General features: G+C 39.0%; 1 protein-coding gene and 1 pseudogene across 1 annotated transcript in view; one reads left to right on the top strand and one right to left on the bottom strand.

Annotated features, from left to right (window-relative positions):
- Positions 1-26,057, bottom strand: part of LOC131409894 (phosphatidylinositol 3,4,5-trisphosphate 3-phosphatase TPTE2-like) — a 233,745-nt gene that overhangs the window by 399 nt on the left and 207,289 nt on the right. Inside the window, exons 8-13 of the mRNA XM_058547645.1 lie at positions 21,044-21,104; positions 20,147-20,228; positions 19,956-20,044; positions 7,888-7,949; positions 6,269-6,349; positions 2,624-2,729 (exon numbers count right to left, since the gene is read on the bottom strand). Coding sequence (XP_058403628.1) covers positions 2,624-2,729; positions 6,269-6,349; positions 7,888-7,949; positions 19,956-20,044; positions 20,147-20,228; positions 21,044-21,104 — 481 coding nt within the window. The remainder of the gene's footprint in view (positions 1-2,623; positions 2,730-6,268; positions 6,350-7,887; positions 7,950-19,955; positions 20,045-20,146; positions 20,229-21,043; positions 21,105-26,057) is intronic.
- LOC131409911 (serine/threonine-protein phosphatase 4 regulatory subunit 2-like) overlaps positions 1-26,057 on the top strand; it is a 51,519-nt pseudogene that overhangs the window by 23,994 nt on the left and 1,468 nt on the right.

Below are 26,057 nucleotides of genomic sequence, written 5' to 3'. Positions count from 1 at the left end.
GTGACTTTGCAACCTTCCTTGTTAACATGTTGCTTGCTTCAGACTTCTAATCATGATGTTTCTTAACAACAGTGTAAGTTCCTCTTGCCCTAGTTTAAGTCCAGTTCCTAGCACAGCCTCTATGAAAATATAGGATAGCTGTATCCAAACATTCCTGCTGTGGTCAGTGTATATTTACAGACAAATGGTTTCTTGCCCCTTTTGCAATTCCAATGACCCGCTTCCTTTAGCATTTCCTCAAAGCGCTGGATTCTCAAAGCTCCAATTAATTTTTATTGCTTTCCTTTCAACCATGCATATTTCATTTAACTATGCACAGAATTAGGGCCGGCCGCGTGGCTTAGCGGTTAAGTGCCCGCGCTCCGCTACTGGAGGCCCGGGTTCGGATCCTGGGCGCGCACCGACGCACCGCTTCTCCGGCCATGCTGAGGCCACGTCCCACAGACAGCAACAAGAAGGATGTGCAGCTATGACATACAACTATCTACTGGGGCTTTGGGGAAACAAAAAAGGAGGAGGATTGGCAATAGATGTTAGCTCAGAGCCGGTCTTCCTCAGCAAAAAGAGGAGGATTAGCATGGATGTTAGCTCAGGGCTGATCTTCCTCAAAAAAAAAAAAAAAAAACTCCATTAGACTAAATGCCTGTCTGCCTGTATGGAATAGTTTACTACTCACAGAGGTTTGTACAGATACTGTTATCCCCAATGTTAACAAAGAAGAGACTGGGGCAGAGTGTACACTCAGGTACAATCCAGGCTCTCACGCCATCCAGATGGTTTATAGTTGGCTTTAAATTCCTTAGAGGAAGAAACTGCTCCAACAGCCCACTGTGCTGCCTCTCACACTGTAGAGTGAGGCAGTCCAGCAGGCTGTGGGGGCCACTAAGGGTGGAGAGGAGGGGGAGCAAGGTGACGCTGACCCCTAACTTCTACCAGGCAGCCCCCTGCTGGGACAGGCTGTGCTTCTAGGCTCTGCCTGCACAATGCTTGCTTGAAAATTTAGACCCAGATTTCCCGCAGAAACAATGCTACTGGGTTGAAGTTTGTTTTCAGAAGCCAGAAACCTATGTAATCTGTTTGTGGTAATCCACTAAAATTCCTCACCATCAACAAGAGGTGGTGGTGATATGGGTGTGTGTGTGTGTGTGTGTGTGTGTGTGTGGAGGGGGCATGTAAGTAGTTTGAAAAAAGCATTTTATATTTTAACTAACAATCATAATTTATTTTTTTGACTATGCAGTTTATATTAAAAGATTCTTTCATTTCTGAATAATTGGACGAAATGTTTCAAAAGTATACATCTAGATCTTATTTTGGGTGACTCCTCAGAAGGCTATAAACACTGTGCTGTCTGGGCAGATACCAATGCTCTGGCACCATTCCACCCAGGAGAGGTCCCGCACTCAGCACATCCTCATGGTCCACAATCTGGCTGGTGCTTTAGGGATCAGAAGCATCGCCCCTGCTGCACCTCTGGCAGTGAGAGTGAGGCCCCATCCCCTCCCTGCAGAGACATCCCTTCTTTCCCACCTCCCCGAGGGTGAGCTGTGCAGGCAAGAGAGGTGAGTGAGAGAGAAATAGAGACACGGGACTTGAGGCCAGTTCCTCTCCCCTCCCTCCTTTCTTTTCTTTCTCAGGTCCCAGAGATGGACGATCTGACCAACTTTCCTGCCTCCCTGGGCGGTGGTAGATCCCAGTCTCTCTCCATCATTCCAGAAGCAGGCAAACATCAGCTCTTTTGAAGTTTATAAAGATTTTTACTCCTGGTAATAACTGCTAACAGGGGGCTGAAAGGCACCCCACAGAGCTCAGGTTTCTCTCAACCCTTTCCATGTTCACGTAGATTCAGGTAGGGAAGACCTAAGCGCTGTGCCCGCAAGAAGCATTCCTTGACCCCCAGGACGGGCAGGGCCCAGCCTCTGTGTGCTCCCAACACTGTGGTCAGCTCTTTGTCTATGTACTCACTCCCCTCCTCTGCTTACCACCCAGGGACTCCTTCAGGGCAGAGAAACACTAGCATGGGGCTGGCCCAAAGCAGATATTCGGTAGTTATTTGTAAAAGGGATATGTGGCAACAAAATTCATTTGCTGTTTGGGTATTTAAGACATCCTGATGGAGTTGCTAGGGGTGAGGGAGCTACAGGTGGAGGACGGAGGGGAAAGGGAGAGACCAGGGTGATGAGAAAAAAAGAGTCTCTGAAAGGAGTAGGTGAGAAGATGGTAGGGATGCCCCTGCCAAGACGATCCCCAAACTAGAGGTGGGTGAGAGAGAAGTGGTCTCCAGGGCTCACGGGCCCTTCCTCTTCTGCATCAGAGGTTCCACTCTGAAAAGTCCACCTGGGCTGAGGCCAGAGGAGCAATGGGAACAGGAGAAAAAGGAAATGGATGGACCCCTCAAACTGGTGACGGGAGAGGAAAGGAGAGGACATCTAAGGGTTGGTAATATGGCCACAGCACTGCTGGGCCAATGGGAAATTCCAGAGGGAGGGGTTCATGTGTGAGGATACATAAAAAGACAGCGGTGAGTTGGGACTGCCTGTATATAACTATGAGGAAAGCCCTCCTGAATAGTAAGAACACCGGCCCTCCTGCCCAATTCTCAAATTATACGTAAAGCACTTACCACGAATTGAATAAATAACAATTTTTTTTATCTTGACGATTTTCCTTGGAGGAAGATTCAAATTGTAGATATTTTTCACATCTGCAAAATATCCAACATATCTACTCTGCAAAACAACAGAAGCCTCAGTTTAAGTGGAGATGAAAAGCCTAAAGTCAGCATTCCTGATTTATTTTTTATATAGAACTTGTTAAGGAGAGTAATTAATGAAGGAAACATTTATTGGATGCCATTATATGACTAGGCATTTTTATATCTGTTGCCTCACGACTGAATATCAACCTTAGAAAAAGATACTGAATGAAGAATGAAGTGCTGTGGGGAAGTAACAAGAGAGGAGCCAGGTGTTGCTTACAGGCTGCTGTGACTGAGAGGTCAACTAACCAGAACCAACAAACCAGCTGCAACAACATCACCACGAGATGCAGCTAACTGCAGCTGTGCAAAAGGTCGATCCGAGGGTAGAAGCTTAGCTGTGACTGAGTTAAAGGAAGGTTTGTGGTTTGCTGGAGAGCAGCCTCGTAAGCATGAGCGAACTGCAGACCTGAACACTCGAGAGGAAGATCTCTCCAGGACAGTAGTCGATACATATTCTTCTCTCGTCCCTGCCAGCCGAGTTCCTTCATCTTCCATTTCCCCAATTCTATTTTTGCAAGGAAGCCCTGTCCTTTCAGTCTAGCTCTTCTCCTATGGCAAGCGGCTCAGAAGGGCTCTCCTTGAATCTTTCTTTAAGAAGTTGAAGAGTTCTGGTACCGAATCAACAGGACTTAAAAGTGCACAGACTCTTCTGCAGCCAAGGGGAATTGTTAATCCAATTAACTGCCATACTTTCCATTGGAAAGGGCCAGTCAAGGGAAAGGCTCCTGCAATTTCTTAACTCAAGGGTGGAGGAAATGTAGTCTGTAGAATGGCCCACAATGCAGCGTCAGAATGTGATGGTATCTGAGAATTACCTCCCCACATGGAGGGAACTCTGTCCCGGGGCCTTGCCAACACAGCTGGCAAACCTGAGGCCGAGTCCTTGTATTGGTCTCCCAGTGAATCAGAAAAGATTCAGTTGTAGCCTAGGGAGTGCTGGTTCTGGACCAAAGTTAGAGAAACTGTGCATGACTACAGAAGAAATGGGGAAGGGAAGCTGTACAGGGGAGGCCCTGAAGAAGTTACATCTAACGTCCCCTTGGCTTCTGCCACTAGATTCTCGACTTCCCGCTAGAGGTTGTCACCCACCACGGCCCTCAAGCTGCTCTTACTCCCACTCTTCCTTCTCCTTCAGCCTAAAACAACAGGGGCTTGTAACACAAGTTAATAAAGCCAGCATCCACTTAGTAAGCACTCACTACAAACAAAGCAGATACTATGAGAGGCGCTTTGGGATGCCAAGGGTGGAAAGGTGGGTAAGACATGGGCCTTGTCTGCAAAAGGGGTAGAGAAGTCACTGCTTCACATGGCTAGAGAATAATGTAAAGTCACTTAGTCCCTAAAAGAAACACAAAGGGCTACAAGAACTGAAAAAGAAAGCGACTACTTCAGGCTAGGAAGAGAAAAGGACCCCAGAGAAAGGGGCCCACAGGAGCAATAGCATGTGGGTACAAAGTGGTGACAGGCTGAGAAACAGGAAACGGTCCAAGTGTGTTAAAGCGTGGACATGTGAATGCACACTGTGGAAGAAGCGTTTGGAAAAATCAAATACCAGAAGACCTCGAGGGTCTGATTAAAACATTTATACTTGTGTACAACTGGGATACACAACTATGCACTGGGGCTTTGGGAGAGAAAAAAAGAACTCTGTGTTAAGAAGGCTGAAAGACAGGCAATCAATCAACTGTCAAAAGATGTAAGGGCAGTGTAAGCTTCAGGAAGTTTAAAAAAAGAAAAAATTTTATATTTGTTCCCATTGGCAGTGGGGAGCCATTACGGATTTCGAACATGGAAATGGCATGGTCAGAGCTGGGCTTCAGTAGGTTCATGTATTACTTTTAGCCAACGGCTTATTACTAGCTTTTTTTTCTTCTTTTTTTTGCTTGGGTGTGGCAGAAAAGGATCAGTGGATAAGGCTGAGTTCTTTTGCCCCAAACTCAAGGTCTAGAGCCAGCAGTTACAGACTAAGGCCAAGGTTACCTATTGAGCTTCCATCACTTCATTCAAAGAAAACTTTCATCTGCAGCCACATCCACATCTACTTAAGAATTCCCAACCAACTCTCACTTTGGTTGGAGGGGCAATATAGAAAAGGCAAAATAGATGAGATGCTGTGCACAGGATGGGAAATAATGGGCTTCAGAGTCTGACAGATCTGGATTTGAGTTCTTGGTTCAAAAAATTTATTTCCCTGAACTTCAATGTCCCAATCTGTAAAATGGGAATCATGATGGTGCCCACTCATGGAGTTATTGAGAGTGTTAAATGAGATAATGAATGTAAAGCCCTTAGCATGGTTCCACAAAGTCTAGTATATTTAAACTCTATAGGATAAATGTCCTGGTTTCTGCAATAAACAAATTTCAAGGAATAAAAAAGAGAGGTGGGAAACCTATAAACTAAAAGACACTTAAGAGACAAAGCAACCCAATGAAATGTGTAGTCCTTCTTTGGACCCTGATTGAAATAAACTAAATTAAAAAAAATATTTTTAAGATAATTATGGAAATTTAAACATGGACTAGACATTTGATATTTGGTATTATTAAGGTATAATATTTTTAAATATGATAAATGGTTTTAAGGGTTTTTTTCAACAACCCAAGTCTTTGTTAGATGTCACACTAAAATATTTGTGGGGTAAAATGATCTAATATCTGGGATTTCCTTCAAAATAATCCGGGTGTAGAGAAAGAGTGGAGAGTGGGTGTGTGTGTGAGGAGAATGGGGAGGGAATGGACGAAGCATGGTTGGCTACGTGATGAAATGATTGTTGAAGCAGTGACGTGACTGTAAGGAGATTTACTGTATGACTGTTTTGACTTTTTATGTTTGAAAACGTCCATAATAAAATGTTTTTGAAAGGAAAAAATAGGGTAATAGCATAGATTTCACATGGGTTGTCTGAGTATTAAATGAGCTAATATATGTGAAAGTACAATAGTGTCTGGCATAAAATAGGTTTTTGAAAAATGTTAATTCCCCCTTTTCTTTCTCTTTCAAAATACAGCCTCCCCGTGTCTCGCTCGCTCTCTCGCGCTCTCTCGCTCTCTCTCTCACATACACACACACACACACACACACACACACACACACACACGTGCACTTGCGATGTTCTGCATGGGCTGAACTGCCCTAGTAGGGGTTTGTGAAAGACTCAGTTGCTCTTTGCAGGGAATAATAGGCTGATGACTTTAGTTATCTTCAGGGGTCTGGAACCTTAGGAACTGGACCTTCCTAGTTTGGGAAGGGAATCGACTCCTGAACTCTGCAAACAATAACCAATATAAAGTGGAAAGCAGGATGCTCTGGGGAGAACTCAGTGCTTCCAAAGTACAGGTGCGCCACACTCATGTCTCTCGGCCCCTGGGCGGGATCCGGGCCTGTCACAGGGCACCCGAGTGCTGCCACCTGATCACCAAAGGAGGAGAGTCTAAATGAAACCAGGTAATCGGCGCCCATCTAACCCGATTCCTCCAAGAACCCCTTTCTTTAAAAGACACTTACCTGGGAAGGGGTCTCTATCCCTTGAAATTTAGAGCTGGTGGTTTTATCTGTTCGTCGTTCTCCAAAATAATAAAGGCTGTCCTACAGAAAAGGGGAGAATACAATCACGGTTCATTTGTACTTTCCTTTCCTATATAAGGCATTCTTAAGGTTTCCGAGGCACATTATTTCCTTAAGTCGGCGGTCTTTGGGCAGAGGCTACCCAATATAACAAAATGAACAAAGCCACATCAAGGCCTGCTCTCATTCAAAGCTTCACAAAGACATGGAATTTTAGAGCTGGAAAGACCTTAGAGATCATCTGGTCCTTCTTCCTACCTTTCCATTTTACAAATGGAGAAGATTGAGACCAAAAGAAAAGCAAGTGACCTGTCATGGAGACGTGTGCCGCCAGTTAGAGGGAGCACAGGCCTGGGGCACAGGGCTCTGGCTCTCAGTCAAGGGCTCTGGATCAATGGCTTTCAAACTTTTTATTTTTAAAGCTGCAGTCCACATTAATAAACCTAGGAGTCCACATTAATAAACACACACACACACACACCTGAAACAAAAGCTTCACAAAATAATACTGACCATTTGGTATTTTCTATTCTAATCTATTTTGTTTTACTAAAAAACATGCAAGTCACAACCCAACAAGTTGATTTACAGCTCACTGATACACCGTGATCCATAGTTGGAAAACATTGTCCTAGAACAGCCGTGTCATAACCTGCGTGTCTGAATCAGGAACAGGAGACGGTGGAGTCAGAGTGCCGGCACTGTGCACAGCCTCCAGCTCCTCTTCCTGCACTGCAGGCCAAGCGAGGAGCAGAGCTGCCGGGAGCGGGTCCTCTAGTGGTACCTTCTCAGCAAGATCACGGCAGAAAAAAGACTGACAACCCTACTTAAAGAAGTAGAAACAGCCCACCCTGTCTTCTCAGAAATTTCCAGAGGGCACAGACCCCAGCTATATTGACTATGCAAAGATAATAACATTCAGGAGAGACTTTGTTCTAAGTTGAAAAATGATACCTTTTATCTACCTAGCACTTCTGAGGATGTCTAAGGTCCTCTGGAGAACTTACCTTAACCATCTTGATATTATTCTTGTGAGGAAGGAGGAATTCCCGTAATTGTTGGGAGCAGGAGCAGGGCTGGGACTAGGTGAGGCGAGTAAAGCATCTAGGTTGCTGAGTACTTTTGCAATTGCATAACTTGACCTTTCTCATCTCACATTAATCCTGTCCCTATTGAGTTCTGTTTTTATTTAAAATGTTGATATTGTATACATCATGGATTTCTTGCACTAACTTTGATTTTTAAAAATATCGCACTAGAATATTATTTATCTTAATTTCTAAGATTTTTGGCATTGCCTTACATTTTGTGCCCGAGGGGAGTGTCTCACTGACATCACCCTAGTCTTGGCTCAGAGTAAGAGGTACCTAGGTCAGCTACTGACCAGTCTAAGTTAAGCAAGGATGTATTAAAACCAAGCTTCCTAATAACTACCTCTCCCATTACAATTTCATTAAGTACCATGGCTCAAAGGATCATCTTAACATCCTACCAGTGAGGCTTCAGAACTAGCAAATTCAATCAGCATAAGACAGAGTTTGTAGTAACATCTTTCATACCTCTGCAGTTACAAACACTTCACTGGCAATAAGGCAGGCACAAACCATAGTTCCTGTGCGTCCTAGAAAAGAAAAGTAGTTAGTTCATGAACCATTGTTCATGGTAGTACTTGGTATAAAAATACTCTCAGAAATATTCACAGTTCATCTTGGACTGATTTTCTTTCATTCTGCAAGTGCTTGTTCAAAATATTTCAATTCAGAAATAGCCAAAGCTGTTTCACCGCTCAGAGGTTCTACCTGGAATTCTGCCCTAACTGTGTGCATGAACGCACGTGTGTGTGCGTATCCTGTTCTTGAGTCACCACTGCTGGGGCCTGCAGTAATTGGCAGAGGCAATCAGTTCTGCTCTAGGGCTCTGAAGCTAAAGAGTTACCTACCAGTTAAGAGCTAATCACACACCCTGTTTATCTAACATCAATAAAAGTACCTGTAAAAGGCAAAACATGGTCAGAACCCAAAACACCATCTTGTATTTGAATACCCATTATTCCTTACATTTTAGTTAGAGTTTTTAAGTGTGTTACAAAACATATATGAAAGTAAAAAGGACAGTATAATGAACCCCCGTGTACCTGTTCCCCAGATTCTATAATTATCATATCATATTGCTGTACTTGTTTAATTTCTATTTCCTCTTCCCTTCCTTCTTGCTTCTCTCTCTCTCTCCTCCTTTCTCTTTCCTCCGTAGCATTGTAAAGCAAACCCTTGATTTCATGTCCTTTCATCCTCAGTTTCTTATGTTTTATTCCAATATATATTTTTGTCCTACTATACAAAATTCGAGCTAAAAAATTATGTTGCTTCTTTTATTTAGACAATGATCTGTAGCTTTTGTCTTAGCCAGTATATGCTGAACTTATTTTATGTAATTCCAAACTTAGCCTTCTACCTTGAGATGCACTCTATTTTCTAGTCCATCTTTTTTTTTATTGGACCACTAAAGTTATTTTGCAGCCCATAGGTTGAAAAACACTATTTTAAGCCAAGTACTTCCAAACAGGACTTTGTACTACCCTGTGCTATTACAAATAAAAGCCTCTTGCTAAACGGAGCTACTGACCGTTAATGACCTGGCTGTCAGTTGTATAGACTGTTAATATTTCAATTTTGGAGGACATCTCTGGTCTCTATAAGTCTGATATTTTCCCATTTGAAAAAAACTTTTTCAGCTTCACGTCCTTGTGGCTATGGATAAGTACAACCACAGCCATAGTAGATGCTCTCTCATCCAGTCAAGTCATGTACAGCAGGGAATCATAAAAATGATACATACTTGGCTTCAATATTGTATTTTCACTTAAAACATAAATGTACATTCATTCACTACACTTCTGATATTAGACAAAGGTTTTAACTTTTTAAGTATGAGTCCCCCCAGTTGGCGTTCTTTCTTGGAAAGGCCAGGCTCATGGTATAAACCATTGCCTCATCTATATTTCTAGTTTCAGATTCTTTAGAGCAACCTAGGTCCAGAATCCTTCTAGATTTTACTACTGGAATTTTTCTCCCAATGTTTTACATTAGTCTTACTTGCATTTAATTCAGCTGCAATTTTGGTTGTAGGCACTCAACTTCATTGAATCTTCTTGAAACATTCAACTTAGGTTTCATAAAATTGTAACTCTTTCTGTTCACTCCGACATTTTACAGATCTACATAATATTTGATTACTTGACGTAAGCATAATAACAAGTAGAACTGGCAGATACTGGTGGAAGCAGAAACACATAGCCATACTAAAAAGAAGCTCACTAGCTACAAGTTTTCAACAGGCCAATGGACACCAATAGGTGTGTTCATGGTGGGAATGGAGAACATCAGATAATCTACCAAGTTAGTCAGATGGAAGTCATAAGAGAGCTTTTGTTATCCTGAAGTCAGCAGAAGCATCTTGCACCTCTAAGTATAGCACAATTCTTGGCTTTCATAATGCTAATAACTAACGTTTGGGTCATGCTTTACAGATCTCGTATAATCTTTACAACAACTCTGTGAGGTAAATAACCCAGCATAAAGAAACTGAGAAACTGAGGTTCTGTAAGTTTAAGAAACTTTCACATAGTCAAATAGCAAGATATCTTAACGCCAGCTTATATGACCTTTTACAACAATCCTTAAACTGTATTCTTTCTCAAGTTGTGTCCATCACCCTTCCTCACAATACAGATCTTATACTTCAAATTCTTGAATCTACAAGCAGAGCACTGAGATAATTTTCCAGACACCAAGAGTGGTAGCTGTGTGTGTGTGTGTCCCTTAGAGTTGTTTAAAGCACTTAAAAATGTAACTGAAACAATTTCTTCTTCAAGATATTCAGACCAAAATAGGCTTTTGTCAGTTTGACTGCCTTATTTGATACAATGAATGTCTCAAATGAAGATGAACTTTGTAGCATCCTTTAAAAGACTTTGAAAGAGCTAGAGACGCTTAAATATTCACTCCTATTATTTAAATAAAAATATGCTCATTGCATATCTACTAGAAAAAGACTCAGGAAAGATAAGTCTGCTGCTAAAAACTGATAGCATACAGTTGAAGGATAACAATAATGGCCAGTATTATTGAGCCATCGACACTTCTTGCCAGATGGATAATTTTCATATTTCATTTAATCTCTACAATAGGACTCTGAGGTTGGAACTGTCATCATCCACATTATACATATTAGAAAACTAAAGCATTGAGAGTTTAAGTAATTCACTCTGCCACACAATTATTTAATGGCATAGTTGGGATTTAAACCCAGATATTTTATTTCAAAGCCTGTGCTTTTAATCATTATGTTCTGATAACTGCAACATTTCAATTTTCTTTTTTACTTGTCAGTCTTTCAAATAGGAAAAAAATTCCAATTGAAAAGGATAGACTAAACATTAGTAAAAGACATCTATAAAAGACAGCTGAAGAATCTGAGAGAGAGTTCTCAGTTCATTCTAGTCCTTGGGCCCAGTGGAATTCTATTCCAGAAAACTTAGAATTCCTGACTGGATAAACTTGCAAAAGAGATTCCCCAGCATCACTAGTTATTCCCCATGGTGGAGAACAGGAGAGGTGTGGGTAGCCTAGAGCTGATTTCATTTCCTGCTTTGAAAACCAGGAGGTGGTGCATTTCCCAGATTGTAAGCCAGTAACCTTGGTATCAGTTGAGGGAGAAATTTTAACACAAATATACTTGAAAGGATTGGTTGCATACACATAGATCAAGGAAAGCCATGATCACTCAAGCTCAATGTGAATTTTCTAGGCTCTGGTGGATTTATTTCATTTACTTCTTTGATACTCTCTTGGTACTCTTTATACCCTACCTTCCCTGCACACCTGTACTCTCAGGGTACTCCTCATGTGACATCTCTGCTCAAATGTCTTTGTATGGGTAAGACCTTCCTTGGCCATCTACATATCAATTAGCAACCTCTCTCCCACTTCATATTCTCCTTATTTTTATTTTTTCAATTGCACGTATCACCATCTAATACATATATTTTTTCTCTGTAAACAATAGACTGTGGTCTCCATGGGAGAAGTGCACGTGTCTGCTTTGTACACTGTCACATAAATGCATCTAGACAGCATCTGGTGTTCAATGCATGAATGAACGAATATATCTGCCCTTTCAATTTATCATGTCATCCGGTCCCATGACCACTCATTTTTCTCATTTTGTTTTCACTTCCTCAACCCCCTAGAAGCATGATGGACAATTTCACTGTTGGTTTTACCAATACTGCATAACATTGCCAATAACATTGCCACTCTCGCTTCTGGGTCCTTTTGCTGTACCCATTCTGTACAAACCTAATACTGGGTCAATTTGGGCACCCACTTCCTGCATTCCTAGACCAGAGATGCAGAGACACCAGAGATGCAGAGACACCAGAGATGCAGAGAACTGCTGGAGAAAAATCACACAACTTTTCATATTGGTAATAATATCAATTAATGGTGTACCTTCCCACTGACTCTGAGTTTGTGTCTTCATTTCTTTCTTCACAGAGGCGAGACCTCCCATAACTTGTTGCCTCCCAGTGCCCCCTACAATCTTCCTGTGACTATGTCTATTCCTGTGACTACACCTCTTCCCTTGAATCTCATTGGTGAGGAGTTTCTCCTCTTCATTTAGCCAAATCCTCCACTTGGGCTCTGGACCCCATCCTCTTCTCTCAACTCAGGGTTTTGACTTTATTAGTCCCCATTCTTCTGTATCTTCAACCTCTCCCTCTCTCTGACCCTTTCCCTTGGCAAATAAACACATTCAGGTCCCCCCCGCCGTGTCTTATAAACAACACTCTCTATCAGCCCCAAATGCCCAAACACCTAACTTCTCTCTGTCCTTTTGCAGCCAAGCTGCTTGAGTCCCTAGTCTACACTTGCTATCGCCACTTCCTCCTCATTAATGATTCTGGTGCTGGCTATCTTTAGACCCCATTTTAATAATTATAAGAGCTACCATTTATTCACTGTTTACTATTTACCAGGTGGTCTACTACACAGTTTAATATGCATTACCTCATTTTAGTTTCTTAACAATCGTCTCAGGTAGGTATTACAATTCCCAGTTTACAGATGGGAAAACTGAGGTTTTGTTTTGTTTTTTTAAGTTTATTTATTTATTTTTTTGTGTGAGGAAGATCAGCCCTAAGCTAACATCCATGCTAATCCTCCTCTTTTTGCTGAGGTAGACCGGCTCCGAGCTAACATCTATTGCCAATCCTCCTCCTTTTTTTCCCTAAAGCCCCAGTAGATAGTTGTATGTCATAGTTGCACATCCTTCTAGTTGCTGTATGTGGGACGTGGCCTCAGCGTGGCCGGACAAGCAGCGCGTTGGTGCGTGCCCGGGATCCGAACCCGCGCTGCCAGTAGCGGAGCGTGCGCACTTAACCGCTAAGCCACGGGGCCGGCCTGAAAACTGAGGTCTTGAATGGTTATCTAACTCACCCAAGTGGTTAGCAACGGTCCTAGGATTTAAATTCAGACAGTTTAATGCTAACTATCCCACTATTACCAACTGCATAATGATATGCACACTTTGAGGAACACCATTCTGTAGCATTTACAAGTTTATTATGGCTTTCCGATTTTATTTCCAAATGCTTTCTTACATAACCATTTTTTTCTTTTTATCCTTTTACAGTAATATCACAGTAGATATGTACAAGTTTACGAAATCAATCCATTTATCTAGCTTAGTCTTGAACTTCTTTATGTCCCGCTAATATGACTGCCTTTTCCAGTCACCTGCAGGCTTGCTTGACTCCTCTGGATTTTTCAATATTTTTTCACTGTACCCTGGATCACTGTTTTTGGAGTTTCCTTTGCTGGACCTTTTTTTTTCTTTTTGCTTCATTTCAGGTATTTTGTTATTTATCTGGCAAATCTGGCAAGGAGGTTTCTGTTCTACCATTTTCCCATAAAGGACACAAAAATATTCTAAGAAATTCTAAAGAGTTTTCTTTACAAGCATACTGAGAATATTAAATCTGAGTATTATTTGCATTAGAGTTCAATAAATCTAACAAAGATGATTGAAAGTTCTGTTTCTAAATCAAGATGATGATTTGAGCACCAACGGTAGACTGAAAAACTTCCACCTCTATAGCAAACATGTGGAAATGATAGAGAAAAAACATGGCTGAACTCAATAATGAAAAGGCAAGGAAAACACAGAGGATCAGAAATAGAGAGAGGAATCAAACTGGTAGGTAGGAGGTGAAGCCAAGAAACCTCAAAATAAACTATTAGAGGAAAAAGAAAAGGGTGAGAGGATCCACAGAATGCAGGAAAAGAGATAAAAAGAAGCACAGAAAAATTGTGGTAAATATAAAACACGTAATTGAATGCCACAGATAAGTCCAAATATGTCAGCAATCACAATAAATACATTGAAAATGGAGCTACTAAGGCTGCATTTTTAATGATGCAGGTATATGCTGTTTCAAGAGACAGACCTAAACCAAAATGACACAGAAAGGTTGAACATAAAATCATGACAAATTTATAGCAGAAAGAATCCATTCAGAAGATATAATAATCATGTATTTGCATGCACCTCACAACACACTGTGAAATATAGAGAGCAAGAGTTGACAGAATAAAAAGAAGAAACCAACACATGAAATAGTTGATATAAAGAAAGAAATAGTAAAAAAGATAAGAAATAGTAAATATAAAGATTTGAGTAATATAATTAATAAGATTGATTTAATGGATAGATAGAGGCCCCTGCTCAAGAAAATTAGAGAATATACATTATTTTCTAGGTATGAGATTTCTAGTTATAGTTTTAAATGGATCCTACATTACACCACAAAGAAAGTGTCAACAAATTCCAAAGACCCAATATCATCGTGCAGAAAAGAGTTAACACAGCAGGCCTGAGACTGCTATCCATAGGCTTGCTTGCAAGTTTTGCCTTGGCTGGCATCTGGGAAATTGGACTTTGGGAGGATTCCCACCATTCCCAGATAAGACTGGCTCACTGTGCCTAAACCGTTTATGAAACAATATGGTTTATGCTGAACACCTGCTTTTCTTCTGAGAGTCTGGAATTTCAGCGCATGCCAGGGAGAAGGTGTCTGTGTGACCAGCCCCCAATGAAAACCTTGGGCACTAGGTCTCTAATGAGCTTTCCTGATCTCACGTGTGTTGTCACAACTCAGTGCTGAAGGCATTAATCACATCCTGTGTGACTCCACTGATGAAGACCCCTGGAAGTCTGTGCCTGGTTTCTTCTGGACTTTGCCCCAAGCGCCTTTTATCTTTGCTCATTTTGCTTTGTATCCTTTCACTGTAATCAATCATAGCCATGAATATGACTATGTGCTGAGTCCTGTGAGTCCTCTGGAGAATCACTGAGTCTGGGGGTGGGTCTTGGGGGCCTCTGACACAGCTGGTGGTAGAAGTGGGATTCACTAAAATGACCCTGACTCGCTGCAATATGGCAAAAGCATTGTTTGGGAAAAGGAAGGATGAAGGGATGGTACGACAAATCTGTGGTGCCTGAGTGGTTGTGGAGTTACCAGTGGTGTGATACAGCAGCTCAGGTGCTGTTGTGAGACGGAGAAGTTGCCTATGGAAGTAAAAATGATGGATCCAACCATATGAGAGTTGGCTTGCTGGCTCCCCTAGCAGATTTTGGCTGTGCTGGCTAAAGTGAGGAAAACATGCAACCCAGGTGATGCCCTTGGTTTTTATTCCCTCCTCCAAGTGGAAGGAGAAAGGGCCAAACATTCCTAAAAGTGAGCTTTGAGTGGGCCAAAAATGTTAAAAGTTTGCACTGCTCTTTTCTCCAAGTTGAAGGAAAAATGGTTAGATCAGTTCCCAGCGTGAACCAAAGCTTTAGATAAACCAGAGGGAAAAGAATAAAAGGCAAAAACTCTACAGTCATTACTGAGCAATCATATAGATTGGTGCTTCTCAAATTTCAAGGTGTATGAGTCATCTGAGGATTGTATTAAAATGCAGATTCTCATTCAGTAGGTCTGTGGCGGTTATGAGATTCTCCTTTTCTAAATGGCTCCTAGTTGATGCTAATGCCGCTAGTCCACGGACCTCACTTTGATTCTAGATCACTATCTCTGAACAAATACAATGAAAAATCAATAAGAAAACTAGGGCTAAAACTCCTAAGCACTAGGGAATTTAAAATAAATAATTTCTAAATAATCCAGATGTTTAAAAATCACTTCTACATAATCTCTGTGTTAAAAAAAATCAGGTAATTTTTAGGAGAATTATTTTTATGAGAATTAGTAGAATAATCATAAATTATTCAAAACTAAATGACAACAAAAGCAGTACCTATAAGACAACTGGAAGTTAGCTAAAGCAGTATTAACAGGAAAATACATAGACTTTAAATACATAGATCACAAAGCTAAGAAATTAAAATTTAATTAGTTAAATTTTCAATTCAAGAAAGTAGTAAAAGAAAATAAGTATACTCAAAACAAGCAGAACAAAATTGAATCTAGCAATTTATTAAAAAAGAATACAGCACAACAAAATTGTGTTTATTCCAGGAATACAAGGTTGGTTTACCATTTGATAATCAGTCAACATAATCAACCAGCTTAATAGAATAAAGGTGAAAAAGCATATTATCATCTTAAAGACTCAGAAAAAGCTTCCAATAAAATTCAACATCCACTCATGTTAAAAACTCTTAGCAAATTAAAGGAATTTCTTAATCTGATAAAGAGTATCTAAAAAGCAAACACATTCACACGCAGGCACACACAAAACCCTAAAGTAATTGACGAGACGTTGTTGAAAGCCTTTCCTTTGACAGCAGGAACAGAACAAGGATGGCTACTATCACCACTTCTAATTCAACACTGTACCAAAGGTTCTAGCCAGGGCTGGGGGAAAAAAAGAATTGAAAGGAAAAAAAAATACAGTTCGTTATTTTCACATGATGTAATCCTGTGCCGTAAATCCCAAAGAATTTACAGATAAATTAGTAGAATTAATAAGAGAGTTTAATGAAGCTGCTGATTGCAAAATGAATAAAATCAACTGCATTTAAAGCAACAATAAAAAACATTTAGAAAATAAAAATTTTAAAGGGCTATCATTCATAATAGTATCAAAAATAACAAATACCCAGGAATAAATCTAATGAGAAACATACACAGAAAATGACAAAACATTGTAAAGAGAGATTAAAGAAGACCTAACCAAATGAGGGGATATCTCCATTTATGGATTGGAAGAGACAGTATTGTAAAGATTTCGATTCTCCTCAATCTACAGATTCAATATAATTCCAAACAAAATTCCATCAGGCGTGTGTGCGTGTGTGTGTGTGTGTGTGTGTGTGTGTGTGTAACTTGACAAGGTGATTCTCTATTTATGTGGAAATGTAGATGGCCTAAAAAACCCAAACAATTGTGAAGAACAACAAGATGGATGGATTTCCTTGACTGTAAATCAAGACTTATTAGAAAGCAATTTGTGTTACTGGCACACAGGTAGATGAAAGAGCAATGAACAGAATAGAAAGTTCAGAAACAGATCCATGTCCCGCAGAGCAGTAAAGAAATGAAAGTCTTTCCAATTAGTGTGCTGAAACAATCAGAGAGCCATATGGAAAAACACGAAACTTGACCTCTTCCTAACACCACACACAAAAATCAACTCCAAATGGAACAAACCTTCTGTAAGATAATATAAGAGAATGTCTTTTTAAACTCAGGGAAAGATTTCTTAATTCGGACACAAAAACACTATCTTTATAAAAAGAAAGAATAATATACATTGACTATGTTAGAATGAAGAACTTCTGTTAACCAAAAAATACTCGTGAGAGAGAGAAAAGGTAAGTTACAGAACAGAAAACCTTTCTTGCAATACGTATAACAAACAACAGAGTTGAAATCGAGAATAAAGAACTCCTACAAGTCAACTGGAAAAAATCAAACAATCCAGGAGAAAAAATGGACAAGGAAATTAAACAGATACTTCACAAAAAAGGATATCCAAGTGGCTAATAAACCTATGAAAAAGCTGTCTCAGTTTCATTATTATTCTGTAATAATCATAGAAATGCAAATGAAAGCCATAATGAGACACAACTACACATCCACCCAATGGCTAAAAATAAAAACGACTGAGAACTCCAAAGTATTGGTGAAGCGTGGAGCACTTGGAACTTTTACAAATGTCAGTTGAGTGTAAATCGGTACAACTGTTTTGGAAAACAAATGATATCATCTATCAAAGTTCAAGATTCATTATCCTAAGACACAACAATTTTAGTTCATATACTCAACAGAAATGTGGGCACATGTGCAACAAGAAGCGAGTATTTCATAGCAGCATTATTTATAATAGTAAAAACTGGAAACAATCCAAATGTAATAGGAAAAAAACCCTTCCATTTGCAGTATTTAACAAAAGATATGCAAGACCATCATGAAGAAAAGTATAAAATATTATTGAAAGACAGACAAGATGGTTCAAATAAACAGAAAAAAAACCCATGTACAACTCAATATTGCAAAGTTGTCAGTTCTTTATCAAATTAATCTATAAATTCAATCAGTTCCAATAAAAATCCTAAATGTATATTATTGTAGAACTTAATAAAATGATTCTAAAATTAAGTGTAAGAAAAGCCAAGACAATTCTGTCTTTATCAAGACATATAAAGCCATAAAAATTACAATAGCATGATATAGAGAACTCAGAAACAGTCCCAAACATTTATGGAAACTTGATAAGTGACTGAGAAGGGATTACAAATCAATGGGGAATAAATGAGCATGCAATAGATGGTGTTAGGACAACTTCCAACCATATGAAAAAAACACCTCCCTCTCCAAATTCTAATTAAAGACCTAAATGTAAAAAATGAAACTTTAATATTTTATATTAGAATATCTTCACTATCTCAGAGTATGGGTGGGTTTTTTTTTTTTTTTTTTCCTGCAGGGAAAGATTCACCCTGAGTTAACATCTGTTGCCAATCTTCCTTTTTTTTTTTTTCTCCCCAAAGCCCCAGTACATAGTTATATATCCTAGTTGTTAAGTCATTCTAGGTCTTATATGTGAGCCACCACCAAAGCATGGCAACTGACAGAGGGGTGGTGTGGTTCCGAGAACCAGAAGTGGACCTGGGCTGCCGAAGCAGTGAGCGCCGAACTTGAACCACTAGGCCATCAGGGCTGGCTCTGGATTTCTTAAACATGACAAAAAAAGCATGAACCACACACACACACACACACACACACACTCGACTGATAAATTTCACTACATTCAAAATTACAAACTTCTATGTGACAAAATAAATCATAATAAAATTTAAAAGACAACACAGTGGGAGGAGATATTTATAGTATAAACTACTAACAAAAAATGAGCATTCAGATTATTTAAAGAAGTCCTATAAATCAATAAATATTTTGACTATCATGATACTACTGGTAACACGGAGGCACTAACCAACAAGAAGAGAGGAAAACCAATACGAATGAAAACTTGGAAAAAGAGGCTGCTCTGGTGCACACCAGCTGAATACCAGCCCTCCAAAGAGTCTTAAAGGAAAATCAATGAAAGACGTGAACATAGAATAATGTTAAGTCCTCTCTCAGAAAAAAGAAAAAGATTAAATTTGAAATGAATGTTTTGCTTCAAGCAGGGAATTAGCTTTAATGAAAAGAAAACTGAAGCCAATTGCTTGAATTATAATACTTTAGGTTGACCCATGTGAAATGGCCATTTTTATAAGTAAAAGATAGTCAAAAACTGGCAATTCCATGTGGTTCAACCACTGTATTCTTCATTTATCCATGGTATTGTAAATTGCCAATATATACAGAATACTTCAACCTGTGGAGCTGAAGACAGAACTTGCCTACTCACGAATGGGCTTGAAACTCATTTTCAAGTAACACTAAAACTTGATTCTACTCAATTATATAAGCCAGTTTTAAAGAGTGGTGTTTTCCTGGAATTCAATATAAAAAGCCATTTTATAGCTCACCAAAAACATAATTCTTTGTCAAAAATTGTGAGATATGCTTAGATGATTATTAAAAGTTTGAAGCTGAATGAGAGAAAATCTAACTCAACTTAAATTGGCTGGATTTAGAAACGGCTTTTTTTTTTCATTTTACCGCCGCAAAGTCAGCTTCTTTGTATCATTACACTATAGGAATTCCAGCATAATTTTGGGTTTTTGAAATAGCATCACTATTGACTCCCTTAACCTTAAAAGGCTCTCGCAAAATTTAAGAATAATCTTAAATAGAGTAAAAGGGCTCGGACAGTAAACACCGCTTGTATTTCGACAGATTATTTTAGCAAATCAAAAATGAAGAAACCCAAATAGTCAATAAACAAGGGAAAATACGCTCAACATTGCTCAGTTCTTTTATTCCTATTTTCTTCCTTCCTTCCTCCCCCTCTCCTCCCTCTTTCCTTCCCTTCCTTCAGTCTTGAAGCTAATAATAAAAAATGTTAACAACTATTAATACTGATTAATAGCAGTATGTATCTCGGTCTTGCACTTTAACATGTTTCAAATTTCTTAAGAAAAAGAGAAATAAAAAGAAAAATGTTTTTACCTTTGCCGCCTTTGCAATGAATCGCTACAATGTTCTCTGTATCTTGAGCCAGCCACTCAACTACTTCCTTCGCAAGTTGCAGCATCTCACTGATTTCAAATGTAAGATTTTTAGTTGAATTAAAATACTTCAAAAAAATCAAGCTCAATTTATTTAGCCCTCTTCTGACAGGCAACTTGGAGAAAACTTACTTCAGAGTGGGGACATTGTGGTCGTCAATCATGACTCGATGGACCCTATGGTGGAAGTGCTCAGGATCATAAGCTTTCTCACCTAAAATAAATGATATATAGGTCATATTTCTATACCTAATAAACACAGTAAATGATCAAGCTATGAATAAGTTATACTTTTCTATTAGAAATTCCTTATCCATCTTTAAAAGGAGCTTTCTGACTGGCTCCTGCTGCTCTAAAAGAAACTAAATGGTCTCAAAAACATAAGGCCAGTAGTGGTTTGTCCATCTTGAGTGACCTAAGCCCAACTTATTTTGGTTTGTTTAATAGGCCTTACTTGAAATTTTCTAGCAGGCTACTCTTTACATTAGCGTAGGGTAGTTAGACACCACAGAGCAGAAGCAAATGTGGCTGACCAAAATGCTTGCCTCCTGAAAATGTCTATCTAATGTACAGGAAGAGGAAAACTCAGGAGAGACAAAGTAGTAAGCTGAGATATAATCTGTTTTCTACACAGTTTTCCTTTTTTTTTTTTCTTCCATGTAGGGGCCTGCTCTCCTCACACCCCACACCTAGTGGGTTAGAGTACGCATTTGTTGAATTGTCTGTCTTCAAAACACAAGCTGGCAGGAAAGACAGGAATATTTTCCTAATCTAATACCACTAGAGCGGACTCCTCCTAGAATGGGTCCGCCTCTACTCCAGCCTCCTGCCTCCCTCACAGGGCACTTTGTGCTGTTGAGCTATCTTCTCCCACCAAATAGGGCCAGCACAAGATGGACACTTTTTTAACTCACTTCCTACCATGACCAAATACTTAGGACTAGATGAAATGGAAAAACTGAATCATCTTCTTACATGCAGTGATCAGTTTTCTACCTATAGTAGCAAAATACCTAGTCATGTACATACTGCATAGATTGTAGACTTGATAGTGGTTTTGATGCTTGGTATCCAGGAACCGCACAACTTCCTAAAATCGATGGACACATATATTACATATATCCACACAGCACCAACAGAAGCCATTTCCTAGGAGTAACCTAAAGTGCTTATTACCTTTTATTCACTTGTCCCTCACTTAGCACCTTTTAGGGGAGATTCAGGGACTATGAGGGTACGTGCATTCCAAGTCATATCTAACCCACTGATAGTTTTCAAATAGCCCACAAGGTTGTGCTTGACTACTCTGATCAGCCTCTTATCATAAATACACATTGTTTAAAGACACCAGAGAAGGAAATTAGATGGTTAACCGGCTTTAAGTAAATTTGTTCCAAATCATTAGTTCACAGTAGTATATGATTCTCATCTAGATCTAATTCTAAATAGATATGTCTTTTAGATAATGATCTGGATATTACAATCTAAGCACTATTTAAATAAATAAATGCAAAAAATGTATGTATGATTGTGTGTGTGTGTGTGCACGATAGAAAAAGATAAACACATTATATCAAATTTTATTTTATTTATTTATTTTTTTGCTGAGGAAGATTAGCCCTGAGCTAACATCTGTGCCCATCTTCCTCTATTTTGTATATGGGACACTGCCACAGCATGCCTTGATGAGTGGTGAGTGGGTCTGCCCCCAGGACCCGAATCTGCAAAGCCCGGGCCGCCAAAGCAGAGTGCGCAAACTTAACCACTACCCAAATTTTGGATAAGTGGTGGCAATATGGAGACTTTCTTGGCTCATCTGTGTTTTCTTATTTTCTAATGAATATGTATATGTGTATGTGTATATATGTGTATGTATATACACACATATATGTATATATGCATAACTTTAAAATAAGAAATAGTGGTTATTATTTAAAATATAGTTAATATCACCATACTAATACAACAATATTTCCAGCAAACTTATCCATCTGCAGCACACACATGTGCATGTGTCTCTGTCAAAAACAAAAGTTACTGTAAAAAATCTCAAAAATTGATTAGTATAGTACCCTTAGAGCAATGTTTCCTGGCTTAATATTGAGAAAAAGAAAAACTAAGGTATTAAAGTAATCAATTTGTTAAACTGATTATCCCTGTCAGGAGAAAATAATAAATCAAAAAGATAAACATTCTGAGTCTGCACAGGACTGTGGTAGGGGGGATAAATAGTCTTACACACATCAAAAATGCATGGGATTCCTTACACCAAGATAAAATCCAGATGGATTGAGGAATCAAATATAAAAAACCCACAAATATCTCTAAGAAATTTAAGTGAACATTAATCAAGTCTTTGGATGAGGAAGAACTAAGGATTAAATCAATGGAAGATCAACAGATTTATGTTTGACTTCATAAAAATTTGAAATTTCTGTTTAAAAAATGCCACACTACAACAAACAAATAATGGGAGATTTTTCAGTAAAACTGAGTGAACGAGGACGATGCCTAGTATACTCTATAAATTAGTTAGAGTAGTATAAACTAATAACTCATTAACAATAATTGAAAAAGTACTCCCTCACCCTATAGATAAATGGGCCATAAATAAAAACGTCAATTCACAAAAGAGAAAATCCAACTGGCTGACAACCTACATAGACGAATATTTAGCCTCACCAATAAAGATGCCAAAACGACGACGAAATGCCATTTTCACCCATGAAATTAGCCCTTTCCTTTTTAATGAGAAAATCCAATGCTGGCAAATATGGCATGAAAATTAAACCTTTGATTTATTGCTGATACAATCCCTTGGATTTGGCAGTATATATTAAGAACTCTGAAAGTATTCATACTCTTTGACCAGTTAATTTCCCTCCTAGGAATCTACGCAGAAGAAGCTTTATGCCTTTGTTGCTGCGTTATTGATAATACTGACACTTAACATCCAACACTAAAGGTTAATTACAGCACTAATAAAATATCATGCAACCGTTAGAATACGCTTCTGCCCTTATTTTCTCAGCTGTTTTTTGTTATTGGCACCATCAAGTTGATTCCGACTCATAGGACTCTGTGTGCAGCAGAGCAGAACCCTCCCTGGTCAGGTCCTTCTTCCTAGTCTGTCTAGTCTGCAAGCTCCACTGCAACCTGTCCACCATGGGTGACCCCGCTGGTATTTGAAATACCAATGGCATAGCTTTCAGCACCACAGCAACACGTAGTCGCCACAGTATGACAACCAACAGACGACTGGTGTGACGTTCGCTGATGAGGAAACAAACCCAGGCCACAGAGGCGAGAGCGCCAGAATCTTATCCACTAGACCACCAAGGCTGGCTTTATTCTCTCAAAAAGTAACTATTTCACAGTGGTTAATTTATGTGCAGCCTTCTTTAGTATACCCACATTTAAGGATAGTCAGTATTTGCTTTTTTATGGGAAAATTAATATATCTGAGTGGTTAAGCTTCAGGGATTTAAAAAAATCTCCTTCATGTTTCTCTAAATAAACTGTTTAAAAAATGATCTTAAGGATTGGAGTTTTCTCCATGAGTCCATCCTTGACTCAATATGGAGATAATTTACTGCTGTGTTTTCTGACCTAAGTAGTTTACCTGAAGACTCCAAATACCTCTTATCTGAATTAGCTGAACAGAGACATAAAGCATCTAGACAAAAGTTCGACTCTGCCAAGAAACTACATTTTTGAGTCACAGTCTGTCACCAGATGCACAGTTTCTGTCCTCAAGCAGAATAAGGACTATTCAGTTGTACCAAGGCCAAAAACGAAAAGCTAAATAAGACTTTTAGGACTATAGGTAATCGATATCTCATTTTTCTAAATGGCTCGGCCTTTACATGGGCTTATTAAGTTTACAATTCCTGAAACTCTTCCTTGGGATGCAAAAGAGGAAAATGCTGTTTATTCTTTGAAAGGCTTTTTACAACAACATCCACCGTTGAGTTTCTAAATAAGCCAAACCCTTCTCTCTGTTTACAAAATATTAACTCAAATATTAACTAAACAAAAGAGTTCACACCAGAAGTCTATTGTCTACCTTAGCACATTCCTCGACGTGGAGGTGAAGGTACACCCTCCTTGCTTGCGTGTGGTGGCAGCAGTGGCCAAACTTGTTGACACTTCCACCATAGTGCTTGCTTCTCCTCTCCCACATCCACACGATTCTTGCTACTTCTAGGCAACACTTCTGGACACTTCTCTGTTAGCAAATTTACCACTTATGAAATCCTACTGTTTGCCCTGCATATTACTATTCAGTGTTGTTCAAAATATAACCGTGCAAGTTTATTCCCTCTTGAGAGTAAAGGAGAACCACATGACTGTTCAGCATTCTCTCGGGAGTTAAGTATGCCCAGATCTGACTCTCGCACCCTTTAGTCAACCCTGATTTAAAATAGTTTGTAGATGGCTCTTATCTTGAGTTTGCTTGAGCCTGCAATCTGGCAAAAGATGAGAGTAAATATTAATATGTATAGTAGATGTGTTTTGGGGGTGGTTCTCAATTTACAGATTTTATGAAAACAGATGATTTATTATCTCCTCTTTGAATATGCTGACTAAAAATGCTAAAGGGATCCATGACTTATTAGAACTTTGTCAATATTCCAGAAGATAATAGTATAATAACTGATAGAAACCAGAAGTCTAGAGACCACTCCAGAAGCCACACATAATGTCCTTGCTTTGACATACACACTAAATTAAAGTTTTTGCTTTTTTTTTTAACAGCTAGTATTAAGTGTTGTTAAATTGATATTTATCATCACCAAATCTACAAAAGAAAATTGGCTCCGTTTAGACAAGTTATAATTAACTCACAGTTATCAGCTGAACCTACTGAAAAAGCAATATTGGCAATCAAGGGATGCTTTATCGGTAAAGATGGATTATGGCAATTTTGGGATGGCTGCCCAGAAGTGCCATGATCCATCCAATGGACCCTGGTCAAATTACTCCATAACTGTTCTCATTATGGATGAGGTTAAGTAGTTTCTACATTAAACAGTAATTTAGAAAATTATTCAAAATTGGCCAAGGGAGTGGTTGAATCGTGTCTTACATCGAAATAGCATAACCTGGGTAAGATATGCTTCAGGCCTCCTTCCTCAAGGCCTTTTTGGACATTTACAAATGGATTTTATGCAACTTTCCAAGTCACAAGGCTCTGAATATGTATTAGTTATTGTTTGTAAATGTTTTACATGTATAGAAATGTTTCCCTGCCTTAGAATAAGGTAGAATGATTTCATTAATGGTCCCAATTCTTCATCCCTCCCTGTATCCATCTTGTAGTGTCCTCTCACTCTAATATTGGGCTCCATCATCATGTGAGTTGATTTGGTCAACGGGATGACACAAAGCAGAGGCTTGCAAAGCCCTTATAAGATTCCACTCTAGCTCTTGCCTTTTGCCATCACCATGAGAACAGACCCAGGCAAGCCTAACGGAGGATGAAGACATGTGGAGCACATATGAGTTACCCCAGACACCCCGCTAAGGTCATTGTAGACCAGCTGATAAGCACATTTCAAGAAAAGAAAATTGAAGTTAATATCTCTCATTAATATATACAAAAATCCCTAAATAAAATATTAGCAAATAGGATCTAGTGATATATAAAAAGGATAATACATTAAGACCAAAAGGGGGTTACTCAGGAATAAAAAAGGTTGTTTTAACATTTGAAAGTCTCAATGGAATAAGAGAAAAACATTTTGATTATCTCAGTAGATGCAGAAAAAGTACCTGATATATTCAGCACCAATTGATGATTAAAAACTCTTAGCAAACTACAAATAAAATGGAAGTTTCTTAATCTGGTAAAGGACAGCTACAAAAAGCCTCTCGAAAACATCATTCTAACAGTGAAATAACTAAGTCTTTCTACCTAAGTTTGGGAACAAGGCAAGGCTGTCTACTCTTACCACTTCTATTCAACATTACAGTGGAGTCATAGACAACTCAATAAAGAAAGAAAAAGAAAAGGTATAAAAAGTGGAAAGAAAAGAGTAAA

Source organism: Diceros bicornis, chromosome 9, assembly GCF_020826845.1.
Source record: "Diceros bicornis minor isolate mBicDic1 chromosome 9, mDicBic1.mat.cur, whole genome shotgun sequence".
Lineage (NCBI taxonomy): Eukaryota > Metazoa > Chordata > Mammalia > Perissodactyla > Rhinocerotidae > Diceros > Diceros bicornis.
This window is presented reverse-complemented; position numbering and strand designations above follow the sequence as displayed.